This window comes from Hyla sarda, chromosome 4 (genome assembly GCF_029499605.1).
Source record: "Hyla sarda isolate aHylSar1 chromosome 4, aHylSar1.hap1, whole genome shotgun sequence".
In the NCBI taxonomy this organism is placed as follows: Eukaryota; Metazoa; Chordata; class Amphibia; order Anura; family Hylidae; genus Hyla; species Hyla sarda.
The window spans coordinates 332,257,254-332,282,187 of NC_079192.1; the positions used below are offsets into that span (position 1 = coordinate 332,257,254).

The following is a 24,934-nucleotide window of genomic DNA, read 5'->3' on the forward strand; positions in this document are numbered from 1 at the left end:
AATAGTCAGTGCCGAGGAGCCATTCTGGGCTCTCAGAGGGAGATTTAAAAATGAACATTGGGAGTAGCAGGGGGCCATATGTATATTAAAAGCGCTTTGGGGGGCAAGATATATAGTGCTGCAGAGGGGGGGGGGGGGTAGCGCATTTATAATATGCACCATGCAGCGTGTGTATATATATATATATATATATATATATATATATATATATATATATATCCCTGCCGGCGCATTAGTGAATGTATGCCCCCTGCTTTGTCAGCGGGTAGCGAAAAAGCGTAGGGGTTGTGGGTGATCCTTTTTGTGAGTATAACGTGGTGACTCTGGATGTCTCGTGGGAGCCTGGTCAAACTTCTCTTTTTTCTTCCCTTCAGTGGAAATTGTTTGTACTTCGTTGGAACAGTACTTGTGCCTGAGTATAATCGTTTCTTGTTTCAGGCTTTATGTGAGGACATTGTTACCTCGTGTTTCCCCAGGCTCCCATAGTACACCTTCTGATCATTTGCTCACGTTTTCTCTCTTCTCCTAGCTCACATTAGGATTGTGTTTGCTTTTCCTATGTATGCATACTGTGGCAGTGATTCTACTGTCTTATATGTTTAACTGATAGTGGCAACCTTCTAGGAGTATACCCTATTGGATCCTCACACATTTTTTCTGGCTATTGCTGATCTTCATTATTCATGTATTTTATTCAATATATATGTTTAATAAAATGTGTTACTTTATTTACACTTTTTTGTTTGGCACAATTTCTGATATTGCAAAAGTAAGGTAGTAATGGGGGGGGAGGGGGAAAGGTGGGTACAAGATAATGGAAAGAGAGGCCAGGGAAGGAGAGAAGAGACAGCGCAAGGAGATAGCAAAGAAGAAAAAGAAAGCAGAACAAGGTAAATATCAGAGCCAAAGGACATACCTGGATAGACTGAACGGCCGCAAACCCTCGTAGCAATCCCATGTGGCAGCTCATATGGATGGAATTTGGGCCCACAGCGCTTTTAATATACATATGGCCCCCTGCTACTCCCAATGTTCATTTTTAAATCTCCCTCCGAGAGCCCTGATTGGCTCCTCGGCACTGACCATTCAGGGCTCCCCGCGGGAGATTCAAAAATGAAAGTGAAAACACACTGATACATTGCAGGGATGCAGAGCTTCCCGCCCGCTCCCCTGCTTAATAACTTCAGATCGCATCGGGTCTCCGAAGTGAAAGCCGGTGCGATCAATCCCTCAGCCCCTGTACTACAACTCCCATCATGGAACCAACTCTGTTCCATGATGAGGGTAGTAGTACAAACACTAATGTAGCCTCCCCAGCTGTCTGCAGACTCACGTAGCCAAGGAATTACTACTCCCATCATGGAAACAAGTCTGTTCCATGAGGGTAGTAGTAGTAGTCCCGGCTGTGAGAGTCTGTAGGCAGAGGTGTTACGGCCATACATGAGGGATGTTATAACGGGTCTTAACGGATGAATATTTATTCATCAGTTAGCACCCGTTATTTCATCCATTATTTTACATCCGTTTTCACACAGAAAACGGATGTTTAATAACAGATGAATGCTCAAAGTGTGAAAGCAGCCTTACAAGTCATACCCTCTAGATTCTAATTATGAAAATTTAAGCCAATTTTACCATTTACCCGGTCCATATAAATAATGCAATATGCATGTTAACTGAGCTAAATGGGCATGTCAATGACAAGTGCCCTAATAATCTGTTATCAATGGAGGTTGGTAAAACAACAATATGCAATTTTAGAGTCCCTATTTCTGTTAAATGGTCATTGATGTTTCATTGGGTGTGTCTACCGCCTCCAGAGACCACCTCCAGAGACCACGTTTTGGCAGCAATCCCTTGTATCAATACTTGTGTTTTTACTATATACACAGTACTGCATCATGAATGTTACACCCTTCCCTTTAGTAACCATCAATCTACTGCTTAGACTAGGGCTGCTTTTGTGTTGTATTCCACTCCTTGCTGTGATCAAGCTGCTGTTTTCTTTCTGCTCACACAGCATTCTGCAAACCAAGTGCATGCCATCTAGAGTATTGTACAGTAATTCATCCCCCAGCACAGTGCCAACCAGTTCAGTTAAGCGCACTTTCTTCAGAACTAGCTATGTCATGAGGGCTTGTAAGGAGGTGCTCTCCTGTATTTGGACAACAAAGTAAGGAAAAGGAAGTCTGGATGCAAGTCTTACTGATCATGCTCCCTGAAACGGAGAGAATGAATTATAGAAGGGTCTCGGGAGCACTGTGGATTAAATTTATACTGTCACTACATAACGATGCAGTTTTTTTTTTTAATTCTTTTAAAAGTATGCGTGCACTTTAATTGTATAACATTAAAGGGGTACTCCACCACTAGACATCTTATCTCCTATCCAAAACAGTATGTTTACAATGCTGGGTTCCAGCGGAAGGGGTCATTATGTCAAGCCACACCCCTATATTCATGTCAGCGGGACCCCCGTTATCAGACATCTTATCCCTTATCCTTTGGGGCTGAGTACCCCTTTAAATTGTTAATATTTCTTAGTTTTCTGGGATTTTCATTTTCTGCCCAGAGAAATAAAGCAAAGAAAACAAATAAAGAAAAGGCAGAAACCTCAGTTCATCTGTTTGCATCCCTGTTTCTAACTTGTGCACTGTCACAACCATTCGGATCAGAGCAAAACATTTGATGAGATTACCTATTTGTTTCCTGAATATTCCTCCAGGGAAACCTTAAAGCTTCTCCCTTTATCTTAATATTCATTGGTGCCCATCTTATACAATAAGAGACAAGCTGCTTTATCTACAGACAGGCCATCCTTCCAGCTAATGGAAATAAAATTGTATGATTCCCTTAAAATTGCTTGCACCAACCTGCAGGCAAGCATAATAGAATTTAACCTGCCTCCTCTATATAATTCAGCTGTCTGTGTGCTGTCCACAATGACTGGCTAAGTTTCCTTAGAAAGGTCTTGTTGCTCCCAAGATGTTGCTGTTCTGTGGACTATGCCCTCAGTTCTTCAGCATCAAGCAGGAGGTATGCTTTTTTTTTAATGCATCTCTGTATAACAGAAATATATGTACATTACCTTTTGGATTAGATGAAATAATAATAAAATGGTAATAAAATATTCTAGAGGCAATTCTATTAAATGAGGAACTACATGACAAGACTTGTCATACATTCTCATTTTATTATTTGTGGTTATTAGACACTAAAGGTTGTTGCAGTAAGAGTGGGTTTTGCTCCAGTTTTAACTATATATAACTATAAACTTCTACTCCTGATTCTAAGCTCATAGAATCATGTTATCTATAACAAAACCTGAAATTCTTTCTACAACATGTGGTATTGAAAATTAGATCCGCCTTTTACCTGATTGGTCCACGGGGCTCTAGTGGTTGGATTTTTAACAATAAGCTTTAGCATGAAGCAGTGAATATGCATTGATTTCACCTCTTTGCTAGTTGTATATACGCCTGTAGTGTACTTAATGTAACATTTACAGTGTACTTGTTGCAGCACTGAGCTGAGAACTATTCCTCACCCACCCACTCACTGCTAATTGTGCCACAGTGGAGGGAGGAAGGATTGGCTGGTTCGTCCCCGTTAAAGGAAAAAATAAAAAAATTTAAAAGGCCCCCAAATGATATAATATAGCAAACTGTTTCTTACCTCCCACTCTGATCCCCAGTTCAGCCTCTAGTCTTAGTTTAGAGGTGTGGTATTACAACTTGGCTCCATCCACATCAATGCAACTGAGATGAGAACAGGTGTGGTGCTGTTTTTGGGAAAAAAATAATCAGTTTTGGTTTCTTAATTCTAGACAACCCCTTTAAAAATTACCCCAAAAAAGGAATAAAAAAAAGCTGACATAGCCTGTCTGATGGAAACCTGAACCTGCTGAATTAGAAAGGACACCCTCTTCTGAACCAGGTTTACTTTGGGCTGGGGGAGAAAAAGCTATTTGTCGCCTCAAGTCCAGACCTATCCCTAAAAAGGTACATGTTTGAGATGGAATAAGGTGGGATTTGTCTAGATTTACTTCCAGACCCAACTTTACAAAAATGGCCTGTACTATCTGGACCTGCTTTAACAGGAGCTCCCTTGAGTCGAAAACAATCAGGAAGTCGTTCAAATAAGGAACAATGATGACATTCTGCTCCCTCACATGAGCCATCACTTCTGCCATCAGCTTCATGAAGACCCTTGGAGCCTGGGAGAGACCAAAAGGAAGAGCCTGAAATTGCAGATGCATCAGGACCACTACAGCCCCCCTGAGGTATTTCCGGTGATACTGAAAAATCAGGACATGGTAGTAAGTGTCCCTTAAATCCAGGGTTACCATGTAACAGTTCTGGCTCAGGTTCAGAATTGCCGAATTAATAGTCTCCATGTGAAACCTGTCGTATCTCAAGGAGCGATTCAGCAACTTTAAGTTTATTGTGGTACAGAAAGAGCCATTTGGCTTGCTTACCAAAAACAGGGTCGAATAAAACCCCTGTCCTCTCTCTTGTACTGGAACCTGATCCAGAACTTCTTTGTTCAGAAGGGGAAAAAAACTTTATTTCTCGAGTGCAGCCTGCTTCTCCGGATGTGAGCGGAGATCTGTAATTACAAATCTGGAAGCTGGACGACATGAAAAAGGTTCTTTTCAAACCATGCTTTATTGTGAAAAGGACCCAGTAGCTTGCAGATAAAGAGCACTTTATGACCACATATGGGGTATTTCCATACTGGGGAGAAATTGAGTTACAAATTTTGGTGTGCTTTTTCTCCTGTTATCCCTTGTAGAAAAAAAAATGGTTTACAAGAACATGCGAGTGTAAAAAAAAAATTATTTTTCTCCTCCACTTTGCTGCTATTCCTGTGAAACACCTAAAGGGTTAAACTTTTCAAATGTCATTTTGAATACTTTGAGGGGTGCAGTTTTTATAATGAGGTCATTTCTAACATAAAGACTCTCAAATTCACTTCAAAACTGAACTGGTCCCTGAAATATAAAATGTTTAAAATTTTTGTGAAAAATTTCTGCTGAACTTTGAAGCCCTCTAATGTGTTCAAAAAGTAAAAACATGTTAACTTTATGATGTCAACATAAGTAGACATATTGTATAATACAAGAACAAAATAGAAGTATGGATGAAAGCACTCACCACGTCTAGTAGCAAAACATTTCCTCAGGCTTTGTTCATATTGAAGAATGCAAAAAGGGATGGAGGAGCATGGCGGCAGGATGGTAAAAGGCAGGGGAATAGGACAGACGCAATCTAAAGGGTTAATCCCTTCCTGCTACAGGACGTATGCATACGTCCCGACAGGTTCGCGCAACTGGACGTATTGGAGTGAAGCCGCGGCGATCTCCAATGCTTTCAGCAGCAGTGCATCACTGACGTGCAGAGGGACCAATCAGAGCGGTCCCGCCCGGCGATCGCTCTGATTGGCTGTCCTCTGACGCACTGACCAATCAGAGAGCAGATCACGTGTCCCGGCTGTTTCTGTGTCCGTGATCGCGCTTTGACTGTCAGTCTGTCACAGGAGAGTGTGAGAAGAGGACGTGCTAGTTCAAAAAAGAACAAGTTTTACAGTAATCACCCCCCCACCCCCACCTTATATTACACCCCCCACCCATCCTTTGATCACCCTCTAGTGATCAAACCCCCCCCCCCTCATCGCCCCTCATCACCCCGAGACCTTCGCCCCTTGTCCCCCTGTGATAGCTGTGGCGTGCTGATTTGTATTTTTCAATATAAACCAGCTGTCCACAATCACCAGAGTCCGTGATCATCGCCCCTTGTCCCCAGAGTCTGTCGCACCTGTGATCGTCGCCCCCTGTCACCTGTGATCGTCGCCCCGTGTCAAGAGAGACTGTCGCCAGTGTCCCCTGTGGTAGCTGGGACGTGCTGATTGGTATTTTTCAATATAAATCAGCTGTCCGCTATCACCGTCCGTCACCCCTGTGTCACCTGAGTTGGATGTCAACTGAGACTGTCGCCCCTGTGATCGTCGCCCCTTGTCACCTGTGATCATTGCCCGTTGTCACCGGTGATAATCACCCCTTGTCCCCAGAGATCGTCGCCCCTTTTCACTGTTACGGTTGTTGTCATTCCCTTGTTCTAAAAAGTAAAAAAAGTTAACCCTTTGTCATCCCGTTACAAAAAAAGTCACCCCTTTCCCGTTGTTGTCACCCCCAGTTTTTTATGTTGTGTGTGTGTGTCTATAAAGCACAACATGTCTGGCACATCACAGCGGATGTATTCGCTGGAGGAGGCCTATGACTTTTTGGCCTCAGAGACTGAGTATGTGAGCGATGATGAGGACCCCACATTCCTGCTCCCATCCTCAGCCGACTCAGACGTGTCATCCCCAAGGAGGCGATGCAGGTAGGCCACTGCAGCGGCCGCTGCATCACCTGGCCCCTCTGGGCTTTCTGAACCTGGCCCCTCTGGGCTTTCTGAGCCCTCTGACCCCACATGAGTAGACCCAGAGCATTTTACACCCCAAATCCCTAGGTTTACAGGGAATGCAGGGATGCAATTCCCATATGCTGGGTTGGAGGAAAATGACTTTAAGTTCTTTTTCACGGATGAGTATTTGGTCGTGCAGACAAACATCTATGCCCACAAATACATTACTGAACACCCCACCTCTAGTTACGCGCATCCGAATAGGTGGACCCCTGTGACCCCATCAGAGATGGGAAAATTTTGGGGTATAATGCTCAGCATGGGGCTGCTGAAGAAAACCAGTATCCGTGCATATTGGAGCACCGACCTGCTGTAGAACACCCCCATGTACCGCATCCCGATGAGCAGGACGCGGTTTGAAATGATACTGAGGTTTCTGCATTATACAGATAATGCTGCATGTCCACCTAGAGACCACCCTAGCTTTGATTGTCTATACAAAGTTAGGCCCCTAAGACCATCTAAATGCCAGGTTCCAGGTGGCATATGCCCCAGACAGGGAAATATCAATTGAAGAGTCCCTGGTGCACTTCAAGGGCAGGCCACAATTCCACCAGTACCTGCCCAGCAAAAGGGCAAGGTATGGTGTGAAGATGTACAAGCTCTGCAAAAGTGCATCAGGATACACGTACAGGTTCCGTGTATATGAGGGGAAAGACTCATCAATTGAACCCCCAGAGTGCCCCCTGTCCTGGGAACCATTGGCAAGATAGTATGGGACTTGGTGCACCCCATACTAGACCAGGGATACCACCTCTACCTGGACAATTTCTACAGGATGGTCCCCATATTCAAGTGCCTCGCTGCACGTGGTACAGTTGCATGCAGCACTGTATGTAAAAACCAGAGAGGCCTCCCCAAACCTCTGCTGGCACACCCCATGCGAAAGTCTGAGAGCAGGGCACTGTGCAGCGATGGCATATCGTGTGTCAGGTACAAGGACAAGAGAGACGTCCTTGTACTGACCACAATACATGGCCACACCACCACCCCAGTTTCTGTACGTGGGGCCAGTACAGAAATCCATAAGCCAGACTGCATCCTGGCTTATAATAAGTTCATGGGTGGGGTGGATTGTCTGACCAGGTGCTGATGCCATACAGCGCCATGAGGAAGACAAGGGCCTGGTATAAGAAACTCACTGTACACATGGTACAGATGGCCTTCTATAATGCCTTCATCCTGTTCAGGCATGCCGGCCAGAGGGGGACGTTCTTGGAGTTCCAGGAGGTGATCATAAGGAACCAGATATTTAGGGACCAAGAAGGTGCAGGCCCCAGCACTTCCAACGAGTCCTCACGGATTGTGACAGGGCAGCATTTCCTCAGTGAAATCCCCCACACTGGCAAGAAGGGGACGACTTCAAAAAAATGCAGAGTCTGTTATAAAAGAGGGATCCGCCGGGACACTACGTACCAGTGCGTGACCTGTCCTACTCAGCCTGGAAGGTGCATCCCGTGTTTTAAAATTTTTCACACATCCCTGCAATATTAATTTGATCCCTCTTAACTCTCTTGTAACTCATCACATGTCACTGTTTGTTCTTAGTTAATTTAACCCCCCACCCCATTTTATTAAAATCTGTGGCCCAGTGTGCCACCTATTATTTTTCTTTTTACCCCAAAACCATTCCAGCAAAATATGTGGTACAGTAGGCCCTGGACAATCCATCCCCATTCAGCCATGCCATGTGCCCAGGCCGCATAGACCATGCCACACATTGGGTATTGCCGTACCCAGGAGAACACATAATTACTGGGGTGTATGTCTCCGGTGGTGCAACCTGGGCACAACATATTAGATGTTGAAATGGCACATAGATGTTGCAATCACAATTTTCACTGTGCCCAAGAGCATCATCTTTTGGAAAACTAACCTCTTTTCAGTCAAAATGCTCACTACCTCCTACATAAATTATTTGGAGGGTTGTAGTTTTCAAAATGGGGTCACTTGTGGGGTGTTTCTACTGTTCTAGTTCTACAGTTGGCACTGCAAATGCACATAGTGTGAGAAAACAGATTCTGCATTTAAAAGGCGTTCCTTTCCTCTGGCGCCCTGCTGTGTGCCTAAATACCAACTTATGCCCACATATTGGGTACTGGCATGTTCTAGAGAAAATTCCTGACGAAATGTGGGGTGCTAATATCCCTGTGTTTCATGTGAAAGTGAAAAAAATTGGTGCTAGATATGCAAAATGAGAATCAAAATTTGAAATTTCATTTTCACTGCCGAGTTCTACAAACTATCCTTAAACACCTGTAGGGTCAAAATGCTCACTTCTCCCCTAAATGAATTCCTTGAGGGGTGTAGTTTTAAACATGGGGTCACTTGTGGGGGGTTTCTGCTGTTCTGGCACCATGGGAGGTTTGTAAATACACATGGCCCCCGACTACAATTTCAGCAAAATTCTCTCTCCAAAAGTCCAATGGCACTCCTTCTGTTCTGAGACCTGTAGTGCGCCAGCAGAGCACTTAACATGTACATATGGGGCATTTTCTCATTTGGGATAAATTGGGCTTCAAATTTTGGGGTCCACTTCCTCCTATTACCCCCTGTGAAATAGAAAAATTTGGGGTAACACCATAATTTTAGTGTTAAAAATTAATTTTCCATTTTCACGTCCAAATTCAATGCAAAGTCGTCAAACACCTGTGAGGTGTTAAGGCTCACTGTACCCCTTGTCATGTTCCTTGAGGGGTGTAGTTTCCAAAATAGTATGCCATGTGGTATTTTTTTTTTTTTTTTGCTGTTCTAGTACCATGGGGGCTTCCTAAATGCAACATGTCCCCTAAAATCCATTTCAGCAAAATTCCCTTTTTAAAAGCCCAATTTTTGCTCCTTGTCTTCTGAGCATTGTAGTGCGCCAGCAGAGCACTTAACGTCCACATATGGGGCATTTTCTTAATCAGGAGAAATTGGGCTTTAAATTTTGGGGTCCATTTTCTCCTATTTCCCCTGGTAAAAAAAAAGAAAATTTGGGGTAACACTATCATTTTAGTGTTAAAAATCGAATTTTCCGTTTTCATGTCAACTTCAAAGCAAAGTCGTGAAACACCTGTGAGGTGTTAATGCTCACTATACATACCCCTTGTTACATTCCTTGAGGGCTGTAGTTTCCAAAATAGCATGCCAAGTGTGTTCCTAAATGCAACATGGCCCCCAAAAACCAAGACAGCAAAATTCGTTTTAAAAAATCCCATAGTTGCTCTTTCCCTCTTGAGCCATGTTGTGAGCCCACAGAGCACTTTATGTAAACTTTATGTCCGTACTCGGGAGAAATTGGGCTACAGATTTTTTTTTTTCTCCCTATGCCACTTTTAAAAAATTGGACTACAAGAACATGTTAGTGTAAAAAAATGCAGATTTAGATTTTTCTCCTCCACTTTGCTGCTATTCTTGTGAAACACCTAAATGGTTAAACTATCTGAATGTGATTTTGAATACTTTGAGGGGTGCAGTTTCTATAATGGGGTATCTCTCACAGAAAGGCCCCCTTTTCAAATTTTTCATCAAATTTTTAGATTTTTTTCACCAAGAAATGATGCAAGTATCGACAAAAATTTACTCCTGACATAAAGTAGAATTTGTCACGAAAAAACTCTCGGAATCAGAATGAAAAGTAAAAGCTTTCCAGCGTTATAAATGCTTAAAGTGACAGTGGTCAGATTTGCAAAAAACGCTCTGGTCCTGTGTCCTTAAAATGGTCTGTGTCCTTAACCTCTTAAGGACCAGGCACGTATGAGTACGTCCCTGCGCCTTAAGGACCAGGCACGTACTCATACGTCAGTGGGAATATCGCATCCTGCCGGGCGGGGACCAGACCGCGCAAATGCCCAGGGGGGTCATCAGACCCCCCCATCTCGGCGATCGGCGCAAATCGAAAGTGAATTCACACTCGCGATTTGGGCGATTCCGGGTCATTACAGGTCTGTGGTGATCCGGAATATAAGGGGGATCGCGGGTGTCTAAGACACCCACAATCTCCCTGAAGAGATAAGAGTGAGGTGGCAGGCGTGCCACCCCTCCTATCCCTGCTATTGGTGGTCTAGACGCGACCACCAATAGCAGATCGGGGGCCTTCAGTTGTTTTACCACTACAACTCCCAGCATGCCCTGACAGCCAATAGATGTCAGGGAATGCTGGGAGTTGTAGTGGTGAAACAGCTGGAGGCACCCTGTTAGGATAACTAAGGGCGGAAGTTGGCCCCCCAGCAGGCATCAGTGACGTGGTGCCTGCTGGGGAAGTCTGCATGGTAGTGAGCACACTACCAGGCAGACTAAATGCCATTTTTAAAATGGTAAAAAAATAAAATAAAGGCATGGAGGGTGTTAGGGATAGAAGGGCAATAGGCAGGGACAGAAAAAAAAATAAAACATGATGGTGGGAGCTACACTTTAAAGGAAAACACTAATCCTGATCACCCACACTAAACCCAATACACCGGGTTATAGTTTGTAATACAGTATACAGTACACAGCCTTCTCATTATAGTACAGTACACGGCCTTCTCTCTATACATTACCCGACCTCCACTCTATACAGTACAGAACCAGACTCCACTTGTACATGGCCTCCTCTATACAGTACACAAACTCCTCTCTATACAGTACACTGCCTCCTCTCTATACAGTACACAAACTCCCCTCTATACAGTACACAAACTCCCCTCTATACAGTACACTGCCTCCTCTCTATACAGTACACTGCCTCCTCTCTATACAGTACACTGCCTCCTCTCTATACAGTACACTGCCTCCTCTCTATACAGTACACGGCCTCTATACAGTACCCAAACTCCCCTCTATACAGTACACTACAGCCTCCTCTATATACAGTACACTGCTTCCTCTCTATACAGTACACGGCCTCCTCTATACAGTACACAACCTTCTCATTATAGTACAGTACACAGCCTTCTCTCTATACATTACCCGACCTCCACTCTATACAGTACAGAACCAGACCTCCACTTGTACATGGCCTCTATACAGTACACAGCCTCCTCTATACAGTACACAAACTCCCCTCTATACAGTACACTGCCTCCTCTCTATACAGTACACTGCCTCCTCTCTATACAGTACAGAACCCGACCTCCACTCTATACAGTACACGGCCTCTATACAGTACCAAAACTCCCCTCTATACAGTACACTGCCTCCTTTCAATACAGTACACGGCCTCAACTATACAGCACACAAACTCCCCTGTATACAGTACACAGCCTCCTCTATACAGCACACAAACTCCCCATTATACAGTACACTGCCTCCTCTCTATACAGTACAGAACCCGACCTCCACTCTATACAGTACACGGCCTCTGTACAGTACCCAAACTCCCCTCTATACAGTACACAGCCTCCTCTCTATACGGCCTCCTCTATATACAGTACACTGCACGGCCTCCTCTATATAAAGTACACTACACGGCCTCCTCTACATAAAGTACACTACACAGCCTCCTCTATATACAGTACACTACATGGCATTCTCTATATACAGTACACTACACAGCCTTCTCTCTATACAGTACACTACACAGCCTCCTCTATATACAGTACACTACACGGCCTTCTCTATATACAGTACACTACAGACTCCTCTATATACAGTACACTACACAGCCTTCTCTCTATACAGTACACTACACGGCCTCCTCTATATAAAGTACACTACACGGCCTCCTCTTTATACAGTACACTACACGGCCTCCTCTCTATACAGTACACTACAGTGCCTCCTCTCTATACAGAACAAGGCCTCCTGTATACAGTACACTACACGGCCTCCCCTCTATACAGTACACTACACAGCCTCCTTTCTATACAGTACAGTGCCTCCTCTCTATATAGTACACTACACGGCCTCCTCTATTCAGTACATGGCCTCTCTGTACAGTACACGGCCTCCTCTATACAGTGCACTAAACGGCCTCCTCTATATACAGTGCACTAAACGGCCTCCTCTATATACAGTACACTACACGGCCTCCTCTATATACAGTACACTAAACAGCCTCCTTTCTAGCCTCATCTCTATACAGTACACTACACGACCTCCTCTATACACTACACGGTCGCCTCTATATAGTACACTACACGGCCTCCTCTCTATACAGTACAGTGCCTCCTCTCTATACAGTACACTGCCTTCCTTCTATACAATACACTGCCTCCTCTATATGGTACACTGCACAGCCTCCTCTCCATACAGTACACGGCCTCTTTTCTATATAGTACACAGCCTCCTCTATACAGTAAACTGCACGGCCTCCTTTCTATACAGTACACTACACTGCCTCCTTTCTATACAGTACACGGCCTCCTTTCTATACAGTACACGGCCTCCTTTCTATACAGTACACTACACGGCCTTCTCTCTATACACTACACGGCCTCCTTTCTATACAGTAAACTGCACGGCGTCCTTTCTATACAGTACACTGCCTCCTCTATACAGTACACTGCCTCCTCTCTATACAGTACACTGCCTCCTTTCTATACAGTACACTGCCTCCTCTCTATACAGTACACGGCCTCCTCTCTATACAGTACACGGCCTCCTCTCTATACAGTACCCAAACTCCCCTCTATACAGTGCACTACAGCCTCCTCTATATACAGTACACTGCTTCCTCTCTATACAGTACACGGCCTCCTCTATACAGTACACAGCCTTCTCATTATAGTACAGTACACAGCCTTCTCTCTATACATTACCCAACCTCCACTCTATACAGTACAGAACCAGACCTCCACTTGTACATGGCCTCTATACAGTACACAGCCTCCTCTATACAGTACACAAACTCCCCATTATACAGTACACTGCCTCCACTCTATACAGTACACGGCCTCTGTACAGTACCCAAACTCCCCTCTATACAGTACACAGCCTCCTCTCTATACGGCCTCCTCTATATACAGTACACTGCACGGCCTCCTCTATATAAAGTACACTACACGGCCTCCTCTACATAAAATACACTACACAGCCTCCTCTATATACAGTACACTACATGGCATTCTCTATATACAGTACATTACACAGCCTCCTCTATATACAGTACACTACACGGCCTTCTCTATATACAGTACACTACACAGACTCCTCTATATACAGTACACTACACAGCCTTCTCTCTATACAGTACACTACACGGCCTCCTCTATATAAAGTACAGTACACGGCCTCCTCTTTAGACAGTACACTACACGGCCTCCTCTATATACAGTACACTACACGGCCTCCTCTATATACAGTACACTACACGGCCTCCTCTATATACAGTACACTACATGACTTCCTTTCTATACAGTACAGTGCCTCCTTTCTATACAGTACACGGCCTCCTCTCTATACAGTACACTACACAGCCTCCTTTCTAGCCTCATCTCTATACAGTACACTACACGACCTCCTCTATTGAGTACACGGCCTCCTCTCTATACAGTACACTACAGTGCCTCCTCTCTATACAGAACAAGGCCTCCTGTATACAGTACACTACACGGCCTCCCCTCTATACAGTACACTACACGACCTCCTCTATTCAGTACACGGCCTCCTCTCTATACAGTACACTACACAGCCTCCTTTCTATACAGTACAGTGCCTCCTCTCTATACACTACACGGCCTCCTCTATTCAGTACATGGCCTCTCTGTACAGTACACGGCCTCCTCTATACAGTGCACTACACGGCCTCCTCTATATACAGTACACTACACGGCCTCCTCTATATACAGTACACTACATGGCCTCCTCTATATACAGTACACTAAACAGCCTCCTTTCTAGCCTCATCTCTATACAGTACACTACACGACCTCCTCTATACACTACATGTCGCCTCTATATAGTACACTACACGGCCTCCTCTCTATACAGTACAGTGCCTCCTCTCTATACAGTACACTGCCTTCTTTCTATACAATACACTGCCTCCTCTATATAGTACACTACACAGCCTCCTCTCTATACAGTACACAGCCTCTTTTCTATATAGTACACAGCCTCCTCTATACAGTAAACTGCACGGCCTCCTTTCTATACAGTACACTACACTGCCTCCTTTCTATACAGTACACGGCCTCCTCTCTATTCAGTACACGGCCTCCTTTCTATACAGTACACGGCCTCCTTTCTATACAGTACACTACACGGCCTTCTCTCTATACACTACACGGCCTCCTTTCTATACAGTACACTGCACGGCCTCCTTTCTATACAGTACACGGCCTCCTTTCTATACAGTACACTGCCTCCTTTCTATACAATACACTGCACTGCCTCCTTTCTATACAGTACACGGCCTCCTCTATACAGTACACTGCACGGCCTCCTTTCTATACAGTACACGGTCTCAATACAGTACACTGCACTGCCTCCTTTCCATACAGTACACGGCCTCCTCTATACAGTACACTGCACGACCTCCTTTCTATACAGCACACGGCCTCCTCTATACAGTACAAGGCCTCCTCTATACAGTACACTGCACGGTCTCCTCAATACAGTACACTGCACGGCCTCCTTTCTATACAGTACACGGCCTCCTTTCTATACAGTACACTGCACGGCCTCCTTTCTATACAGTACACGGTCTCCTCAATACAGTACACTGCACTGCCTCCTTTCTATACAGTACACGGCCTCCTCTATACAGTACGCTACACGGCCTCCTTTCTATACAGTACACGCCTCCTTTCTATACAGTAAACAGCCTCCTCTATACAGTACACTGCACGGCCTCCTTTCTATACAGTACACTGCACGGCCTCCTTTCTATACAGTACACTGCACGGCCTCCTTTCTATACAGTACACTGCACGGCCTCCTTTCTATACAGTACACTGCACGGCCTCCTTTCTATACAGTACACTGCACGGCCTCCTTTCTATACAGTACACGGCCTCCTTTCTATACAGTACACTGCACGGCCTCCTTTCTATACAGTACACGGCACGGCCTCCTTTCTATACAGTACACGGCCTCCTCTATATACAGTACACTGCACGGCCTCCTCTCTATACAGTACACGGTCTCCTCTATACAGTACACTGCACGGCCTCCTTTCTATACAGAACACGGCCTCCTCTATACAGTACACTGCACGGCCTCCTTTCTATACAGTACACAGTCTCCTCAATACAGTACACTGCACGGCCTCCTTTCTATACAGTACACGGCCTCCTCTATACAGTACACTGCACGGCCTCCTTTCTATACAGTACACGGCCTCCTTTCTATACAGTACACTGCACGGCCTCCTTTCTATACAGTACAGTGCCTCCTCTATATTCAGTACACGGCCTCCTTTCTATACAGTACACGGCCTTCTCTATACAGTACAGTGCCTCCTCTCTATACAGTACACGGCCTCCTTTCTATACAGTACACGGCCTCCTCTCTATTCAGTACCCGGCCTCCTTTCTATACAGTACACTGCACGGCCTCCTTTCTATACAGTACAGTGCCTCCTCTCTATTCAGTACACGGCCTCCTTTCTATACAGTACACTGCACGGCCTCCTTTCTATACAGTACAGTGCCTCCTCTCTATTCAGTACACGGCCTCCTTTCTATACAGTACACTCCTTTCTATACAGCACAGTCCACCGTCAAAAAACACTGCGGCTGCCGTAGCACAGCCAACCAGCAGGAAGCTCAGGTCTCACCACGTGACTAGAGCGGTCACATGACGCACACACGTCATCGAATCCTCAGTGAGTAGGGTCTCGGGTAGCTCCCCCTCAGCCCTAAGTATTTGCACAGCAGTGTAAGGAGCGGCTCCCTAGCGCTATGGAGGGGAGATGGCCCGAGTATCACATCCGATTCCGACCCGGCTGGGTCGAGGTAGTGCAGGTAAGGACAGAGCTGCGCCCACACCATGGCCGAAGCTGCGCGTGCCTGCGAATGTTTCCCCGTTATATAGCGCTGCAGATCATACTACGTACAGGACGGAGGGAAGCTGCAGCCTGTATGCGTCGTCACCTGCAGCCAGATCCTTCGGTCACCCCCTACTTTCCGGGAAATGGACGGGGCTGATGCTGCGCGTTCTGTCATGTCGCTAGGTCTGCAGCTATAAAGCTTGACTTATCAAACCTTGTGCAGTTGCCCATAGCAACCGAATACATTTCAGCTTGTTGAGACCTTATTTTTTCAAAAGTAAAAGCTGGAATCTTATAGGTTGCTATGGGCAACTGAACCACTCCTCCTTTTACCCAAGATTTGCTATATGTAGCCCATACTGTACGCATGTGGATCCTATAGAGCAGTGGTCTTCAACCTGCGGACCTCCAGATGTTGCAAAACTAACCGGGCATGCTGGGAATTGTAGTTTTGCAACATCTGGAGGTCCGCAGGTTGAAGACCACTGCTATAGAGTTTGTCCTGGGGTCTGAACCTAGCACCCCAGTAATACTAGGGCTGCCTGTCTACAGCAGGTGTTCCCAAAAAGTGTGCCTCCAGCTGTTGCAAAACTACAACTCTCAGCATGTCCGGACAGCCAACAGCTGTCCTGGCTTGCTGGGAGTTGTAGTTTTGCAACAGCTGGAGGCACACTGTTTGGGAAACACTGGTCCACCGTCAGGAGAAAAAGGAAATACATCCACTGTGAATGTTATGTCAGGAAATAATAATAAAAAATTATGTAAAAATAAATAAATAAAATCAGATGCACTTCAACACCCAGTTAACCGTGTCATTATATAATAAAGCAGTGTGTGAACAATGACCTCCACCCCATGGATCTGTCACTTGTAAAAGCGCCTTTAGCAGCAATGGTTTTCTTTATGACTTTCTCAGCCTGTCCTATCATTTTGGAGGATTTTTGGCCTAAGGTCCCAGGACCTGGGAGACTGAGTCCTGTGAATCTCATAAAGGAAACAGGTTTCTGACTATAGCTAAAGACTATCTGTCCCAAATTGTGCAGAGCCAGACCAGAGGGGGCGCCCTACTAGACTTAATATTAACCCCTTCCCGACCTATGACATACCTGTACGTCATGGGTGGCAAGGTGTTCCCGACCCATGACATACAGGTACGTCATGGACATTACTGCCGCTACTCGCGGCATCCCGCAGCGCCCGGAAAGATGGTGGCTATCACTGATAGCCAGCCATCTTACCATGCGACCACGGGGGGTTTCATCCCCCACCCCCCCCCCCCCCCAGCGATCGCTGCTATCAGCTGGTCAAATCTGACTAGCTGATAGCAGCATTTCGCTATCAGAATACTTAGCAGCGCGGTGTGTGAGTCCCGATCACGGGGATCGGGACACAGACCGCTCTGCTAAGTGTCCCTGACCCGTCCCCCGGCGTCACTTACCCGTCGGAGCGGTGTCCCGAGCGGTCCCGGCGTCCTCCGTGCGGTCCCGGCGTCCTCCATGCGGTCCCGGCTGCGCTGCGTCCCGGAGGTGAGTTTCCGACAGCAGTGCGGCATCTTCATTGGCAGCAGTGAGATTGCCGTAAAGCGATCTCACTGCTGCCTCTGAGAGTTTCAAAACTGCAACTCCCAGCATGCCCAGACAGCCTTTGGCTTTCTGGGCATGCTGGGAGTTGTAGTTTTGCAACATCTGGAGGTCCACAGTTTGGAGACCACTGTATAATGGTCTCCAATCTGTGCTCTTCCAGATGTTGCAAAACTACAAATCTCAGCATGCTCAGTCTGTCCAGGCATGCTGGGAGTTGTAGTTCTCTAACATCTGGAAGAGCACAGATTGGAGACCATTATACAGTGGTCTCCAAACTGTGGACCTCCAGATGTTGCAAAACTACAACTCCCAGCATGCCCAGACTGCCCAAGCATGCTGGAAGTTGTAGTTCGGCAACATCTGATCCTTCAGATATTGCCGAACTACAACTTCCAGCATGCCTTGGCAGTCTGGGCATGCTGGGAGTTGTAGTTTTGCAACAACTGGAGGCACACTAGTTGGGAAACATTGTCCGTTTCCTACCTCAGTGCCTCCAGCTGTTGCAATTGTTGCAAAACTATAACTCCCAGCATGCACTGACAGACCATGCATGCTGGGAGTTGTAGTTTTGCAACAGCTGGAGGCACACTGGTTTGGAAACACTAAGTTTGGTTGCAAAACATTTGAAAATGTATTACTTAACTTAGTGTTTCCAAACCAGTGTTCCTCCAGCTGTTGCAAAACTACAACTCCCAGCATGCACGGACAGCCAAAGGGCATGCTCGGAGTTTGCAACAGCTGGATGTTTGCCCCCTCCCCCCAATGTGAATGTACAGGGTACACTCACATGGGCGGAGGTTTACAGTGAGTGCTGCAAGTTTGAGATGGCGCAAATTTTGCGCTGCAGCTCAAACTTCCAGCGGCAAACTTGCTGTGAACCTCTGCCCATGTGACTGTACCCTAAAAACATTACACTACACTAACACTAACCTAAAATAAAAAGTAAAAAACACTACATATACACATACCCCTACACAGCCCCCCTCCCCCCAAAAAATGAAAAACATCTGGTACGCTACTGTTTCCAAAACGGAGCCTCCAGCTGTTGCAAAATAATAACTCCCAGTATTGCCGGACAGCCATTGACTGTCCAGGCATGCTGGGAGTTTTGCAACAGCTGGAGGCACCCTGTTTGGGAATCACTGGCGTAGAATACCCCTATGTCCACCCCTATGCAAATCCCTAATTCAGGCCTCAAATGCGCATGGCGCTCTCTCACTTTGGAGCCCTGTCGTATTTCAGGACAACAGTTTTGGGACACATATGGGGTATCGCTGTACTCGGGAGAAATTGCCTTACAAATTTTGGGGGGCTTTTTCTTCTCTAACCCCTTATGAAAAGGTGAAGTTGGGGTCTACACCAGCATGTTAGTGTAAAAAAAAAAAAAATTTTTACACTGACATGCTGGTGTTGCCCTATACTTTTCATTTTCACAAGAGGTAAAAGGGAAAAAAGACCCTCTAAATTTGTAACGCAATTTCTCCTGAGTACGGAGATACCCCATATGTGGGCGCAAAGTGCTCTGGGGGCGCACAACAAGGCCCAGAAGGGAGAGTGCACCATGTACATTTGAGGCGATTTGCATAGGGGTGGCTGATTGTTACAGCAGTTCTGACAAATGCAAAACAATAAATATCCACATGTGACCCCATTTTGGAAACTACACCCCTCACGGAATGTAATAAGGGGTGCAGTGAGCATTTACACCCCACTGGTGTATGACAGATTTTTGGAACAGTGGTCTGTGAAAATGAAAAATAAATTTTTTGATTTGCACAGTCCACTGTTTCAAATATCTGTCAAACGCCAGTGGGGTGTAAATGCTCACTGCACCCCTTATTAAATTCCATGAGGGGTATAGTTTCCAAAATGGGGTCACATGTGGGGGGTCCACTGTTCTGGCACCATAGGGGCTTCCTAAATGGGACATGCCCCCCAAAAACCCTTTCAGAAAAACTCACTCTCCAAAATCCCATTGTCGCTCCTTCCCTTCTGAGCCCTCTACTGCGCCCGCCGAACACTTTACATACGCATATGAGGTATTTCCTTACTCAAGAGAAATTGGGTTACCAATTTTAGGGTGATTTCTCTCCTTTTACCCCTTGTAAAAATTCAAAAATTGGGTCTACAAGAAAATGCGAGTGTAAAAAATGAAGATTTAGAATTTTCTCCTTCACTTTGCTGCTATTCCTGTGAAACACCTAAAGGGTTAAAACACTTACTGAATGTCATTTTGAATACTTTGGGGGGTGCAGTTTTTATAATGGGGTCATTTATGGGGTATTTCTAATATTAAGATCCTTAAAATCCACTTCCAACCTGAACTGGGCCCTGAAAAATTACGATTTTGAAAATCTTGAGAAAAATTGGAAAATTGCTGCGGAACTTTGAAGCCCTCTGCTGTCTTCCAAAAGTAAAAACTTGTCAATTTTTTAATGCAAACACAAAGTAGACATATTGTATATGTGAATCAATATGTAATTTATTTGGAATATCCATTTTCCTTTCAAGCAGAGACTTTCAAAGTTAGAAAAATGCAAAATTTTCTAAATTTTCATGAAATTTTTAGATTTTTTACCAAGAAAGGATACAAATATCAGTGAAATTTTACCGATAACATAAAGTAGAATATGTCACGAAAAAACAATCTCGGAATCAGAATGATAAGTAAAAGCATTCCAAAGTTATTAATGTTTAAAGTGACAGTGGTCAGATTTTCAAAAAATGCCCAGGTCATGAAGGTGAAAATGGGCTGGGTCATGAAGGGGTTAAAGGGGTACTCCGGTGGAAAACTTTTTTTTTTTTTATGAACTGGTGCCAGAAAGTTAAACTGATTTGTAAATTACTTCTATTAAAAAATCTTAATCCTTTTAGTACTTTTTAGCAGCTATATGCTACAGAGGAAATTCTTTACTTTTTGAATAATTTTTTTTGTGTTTTCCACAGTGCTCTCTGCTGAAACCTCTGTCCGTGTCAGGAAATGTCCAGAGCAGCATAGGTTTGCTATGGGGATTTTCTCCTACTCTGGACAGTTCCTGATACAGGTGTCAGCAGAGAGCACTGTGGACAACACAAAAAAAGAAATTAAAAAAATAAAGATTTTCCTCTGTAGCAAACAGCTGCTAAAAAGTACTGAAAGGATTAAGATTTTTTAATAGAAGTAATTTACAAATCTGTTACATTTTCTGGCGCCAGTTCAATTACAAAAAAAAAAGGTTTTCCACCGGAGTACCCCTTTAACCAACAGAGCTGACAGAGTAACTAATGTGCAGTAGAAGGATACCTAGGAAATAGTGATCATAATATAATACATTATAGCTTGTTCTTCAATAAGGGAATCTCTTGGGGGGGGCACAAAAACATTGAACTTTAGGAAGGCAAAGTTTGACCAACTCAGAGAAGCCCTTAACAATATAAAATGGGATAATGTCCTCAAAAACAAGAATACTGACACTAAATGGGAGACTTTTAGGATTATCTTAAATTCTCAATGTAAGATGTATATACCTTATGGGAATAAAAGGGTCAGAAATGAAAGAAAACCAATATGGATGAACAAAAATGTTAAGGGGGCAATAAGTGACAAAAATAAAGCATTTAAACTACTAAAACAGGACGGCAGTGAGGAAGTATTAAAAAGCTATAGAGAAAAATGTAAAATATGTAAAAAAAAACCAGATATAAAACGCAAAAATAGAGACAGAAAGACACATTGCCAAAGAGAGTAAAACTAACCCCAAAATGTTCTTTAAAGGGGTACTCCGGTGAAAACCTTTTTTTTCTTTTAAATCAACTGGTGGCAGAAAGTTAAACATATTTGTAAATTACTTCTATTAAAAAACCTGAATCATTCCTGTACTTATTAGCTGCTGAATACTACAGAGGAAATTCTTTTCTTTTTTGAATGCTCTCTGATGACATCACGAGCACAGTTCTCTCTGCTGATGTTATTATAATAATAACGCTTTATTTATTGTTGTCCTTAGTGGGATTTGACCCCAAGTCCCCAGCACTGCAAGGCAGCAGTGCTAACCACTGAGCCACCATGCTGCCCTTAACATACATCTGCTATGCATGGTTGCTAAATTGGACAGAGATGTCAGCAGAGAGCACTGTGCTCGTGATGTCATCAGTGTTCCAAAAAGAAAGGACTGACCGGCGATTCGCAGGAGGGGGGTCAAAGTTGTGATCCCCTGCTCTGCCCACCACTGGAAGTCCAGGCAGAGCGGGGGAAAGATTGTGGCTTCGGCCGTTGTAAAAGGGGGCCGACGGTGGAGAGGACCAGCCGCAGCACACTGCAGGCGGCAGAGACAGGGAACAGTGAAGATCTGGTAAGTGATCTTCATGGCTGCCTTGTAGTTTCACAACTACAACTCCCAGCATGCGCAGACAGCCAAAGGTTGTCAGTGCATGCTGGAAGTTGTAGTTTTGCAACATCTGGAGGGCTACAGTTTGGACACCACTGTATAGTGGTCTCCAAACTGTGGACCTCCCAGATGTTGCAAAACTACAACTCTCAGAATGCCCAGACAGTCCAGGCATGCTGAACATTGTATTTCTGCAACATCTGGCCCTCCAGATGTTGCTGAACTACAACTCCCAGCATGCCTGGACAGTCTCGGCATGCTGGGAGTTGTTGTTTTGCAATATCTGGAAGTGCACAGTTTGGAGACTATTATACAGTGGTGTCCAAACTGTAGCCCTCCAGATGTTGCAAAACTACAACTCCCAGCATGCACTGACAGTCCAGGCCTGCTGAGCATTGTAGTCCGGCAACATCTGAAGGGCCAGATGTTGCAGAACCAAGACTCCCAGCATGCCTTGGCAGTCTGGGCATGCTTTGAGGTAAAGTTTGGAGATAACTACACAGTGGTCTTCAAACTGTTCTCCAGTTGTTGCAAAACTACAACCTCCAGCATGCACTGGCAGGTCTGTCAGTGCATGCTGGGAGTTGTAGTGATGCAACAGCTAGAGGCACACTGAGTTAGGTAACAGACTACCGCAGTGTGTCCCAACCCGTGTGCTTCCAGCTGTTGCAAAACTACAACTCCCAGCATGCACTGACAGACCATGCATGCAGGGATTTGTAGTTTTGCAACAGCTGGGTGTACACTGGTGCAGAAACACTGTGGTAGTCTGTTACCAAACTCAGTGTTTCCCAACCAGTGTGCCTCTGGCTGTTGCATAACTACAACTCCCAGCATGCATGGTATGTCAGGGCATGCTAGGAGTTGTAGTTCTGCAACAGCTGTAGGTTTGCAACCCTCAAGACCCCCCCCCCCCCCCCCAAAAAAAAAAAAAAAAAAAAGAGTGAATGTACAGGGTGCACTCACGCGGGCGGGGGTTTACAGCGAGTATCCAGGGTCAAGTTTGATCTGCGGCAGTGATGTAAGCCCCCACCTGTTTGAATGTACCATAAAAACACTAAATAAAGAGTAAAAAAAAAGAAAAGAAAAACAATACTTATACCCACACCCTTACATTGCCCCCCCCCCCCCCCCCCCAAATAAAAATTTTAAACGTCTCATGCGACACAGTTTCCAAAACAGAGCCTCCAGCTGTTGCAAAATAACTCCCAGTATTGCCGGACAGCCATTGACTGCAGTTTTGGCAGATGGAGGCACCTTGTTTAGGGAACACTGCTGTACAGTATTTTTGGTGGAGGAGGCAAGCGCCATCTGGGTCCACCCCTGTGCAAATCCCTAATGTAGGCTTCAAATGCGCATGGGGATCTCTCACTTTGGAGCCCTTTCGTGTTTCAAGGCAACAGTTTAGGGCCACGTATGGGATATTTCCGTACTCGGGAGAAATTGCGCTACAAATTTTTTGGGGCTTTTTCTCCTTTTACCACTTATGAAATGGTAAAATTGGGATCTACACCAGGATGTTAGTGTTAAAAAACAAACAAACATATTTTTACACTAACATGCTGGTGTTGCCCTATACTTTTCATTTTCACAAGAGGTAAAAGGAAAAAAAGACCCCCAAAATTTGTAACGCAAATTCTCCTGAGTACGGAAATACCCCATATGTGGATGTAAAGTGACCTGCAGGCGCATAACAAGGCTCAGGAGTGAGAGCACCATGTACATTTGAAGCCTAAATAGGTGATTTGGGTGGCTGCTAGTTACAGTGGTTTTGACATAAATGCAAAAAAAAAAAAAAAAAAAAACACCCACATGTGACCCCATTTTGGAAACTACACCCCTCACGGAACGTAACTAGGGGTATACTGAGCCTTAACACCCCACAGGTGTTTCACAAATTTTCGTTAAATTTGGACGTGAAAATAAAAAAAATGATTTTTTTTTTTCCACTAAAGTGGTGTTACCCCAAATTTTTCATTTTCACAAGGGGTAATAGGAGAAAAAGCCCCCAAACTTGGAAATACCCCATATGTGGATGTAAAGTGCTCTGTGGGTGTACTACAGGGCTCAGAAGAGGAGAGCCATTGGGCTTTTGCAGAGTATTTGGCTGGAATTGAATGCCATGTGCGTAAAAAACCATGGGGCCAGAACAGTGGATTCCCCTTACTCGTGACCCCATTTTGTAAACTACACCCCTCATGGAATGTAGCAAGGGGTGCAGTGAGTATTTACACCCAACTGGTGTTTGACAGATTTTTGAACAGTGGACAATGAAAATGGAATTTTATTTGCACAGCCCACTGTTCTAAAGATCTGTCAAATGCCAGTGGGGTGTAAATGCTCACTGCACCCCTTGTTACATTCCATGAGGGGTGTAGTTTACAAAGTGGTGTTACATGTGGGGGGTCCACTGATCTGGCACCATGGGGGCTTTGTAAACGCACATGACCCCGGACTTCCATTCCATCCAAATTATCTCTCCAAAAGCCTAATAGCGCTCCTTCTCTTCTGAGCCCTGTAGTGCGCCCGCAGAGCAATTTACATACACATATGGGGTAACACCAGCATTTTAGTGCAAAAAAATCAAAAACATTTTTCACGTCAAATCAGTCAAACTCCTGT

General features: G+C 44.9%; 2 protein-coding genes across 13 annotated transcripts in view; one reads left to right on the forward strand and one right to left on the reverse strand.

Moving 5' to 3' along the window:
* Positions 1 to 16,591, reverse strand: part of LOC130369631 (double-headed protease inhibitor, submandibular gland-like) — a 99,789-nt gene extending 83,198 nt beyond the window's left edge. For 6 of the 11 annotated variants that reach the window (XM_056575098.1, XM_056575096.1, XM_056575088.1 and 3 more), the window contains exons 1-2: positions 16,429 to 16,533; positions 3,676 to 3,781 (exon numbers count right to left, since the gene is read on the reverse strand). Coding sequence is in view for 1 of the 11 variants with exons in the window: in XM_056575086.1 (XP_056431061.1) it covers positions 16,429 to 16,537 (109 nt within the window). In the remaining 10 variants the exon portion in view is untranslated. Of the gene's footprint in view, positions 1 to 3,675; positions 3,782 to 4,087; positions 4,308 to 5,156; positions 5,530 to 16,428 lie in introns of those variants that run through there. The other 5 variants (XM_056575087.1, XM_056575094.1, XM_056575086.1 and 2 more) reach the window with 5 other exon arrangements.
* The window catches only part of MAT2B (methionine adenosyltransferase 2 non-catalytic beta subunit), a 61,624-nt gene that overhangs the window by 7,656 nt on the left and 29,034 nt on the right, over positions 1 to 24,934 (forward strand). The window contains exon 1 of one of the 2 annotated variants that reach the window (XM_056575084.1): positions 16,162 to 16,336. The exons of the other annotated variant lie outside the window; for it this stretch is intronic. Within the exon in view, the coding sequence (XP_056431059.1) occupies positions 16,274 to 16,336 (63 nt within the window). The 5' untranslated portion in view covers positions 16,162 to 16,273. Of the gene's footprint in view, positions 1 to 16,161; positions 16,337 to 24,934 lie in introns of those variants that run through there. 2 annotated transcript variants of the gene reach the window in all.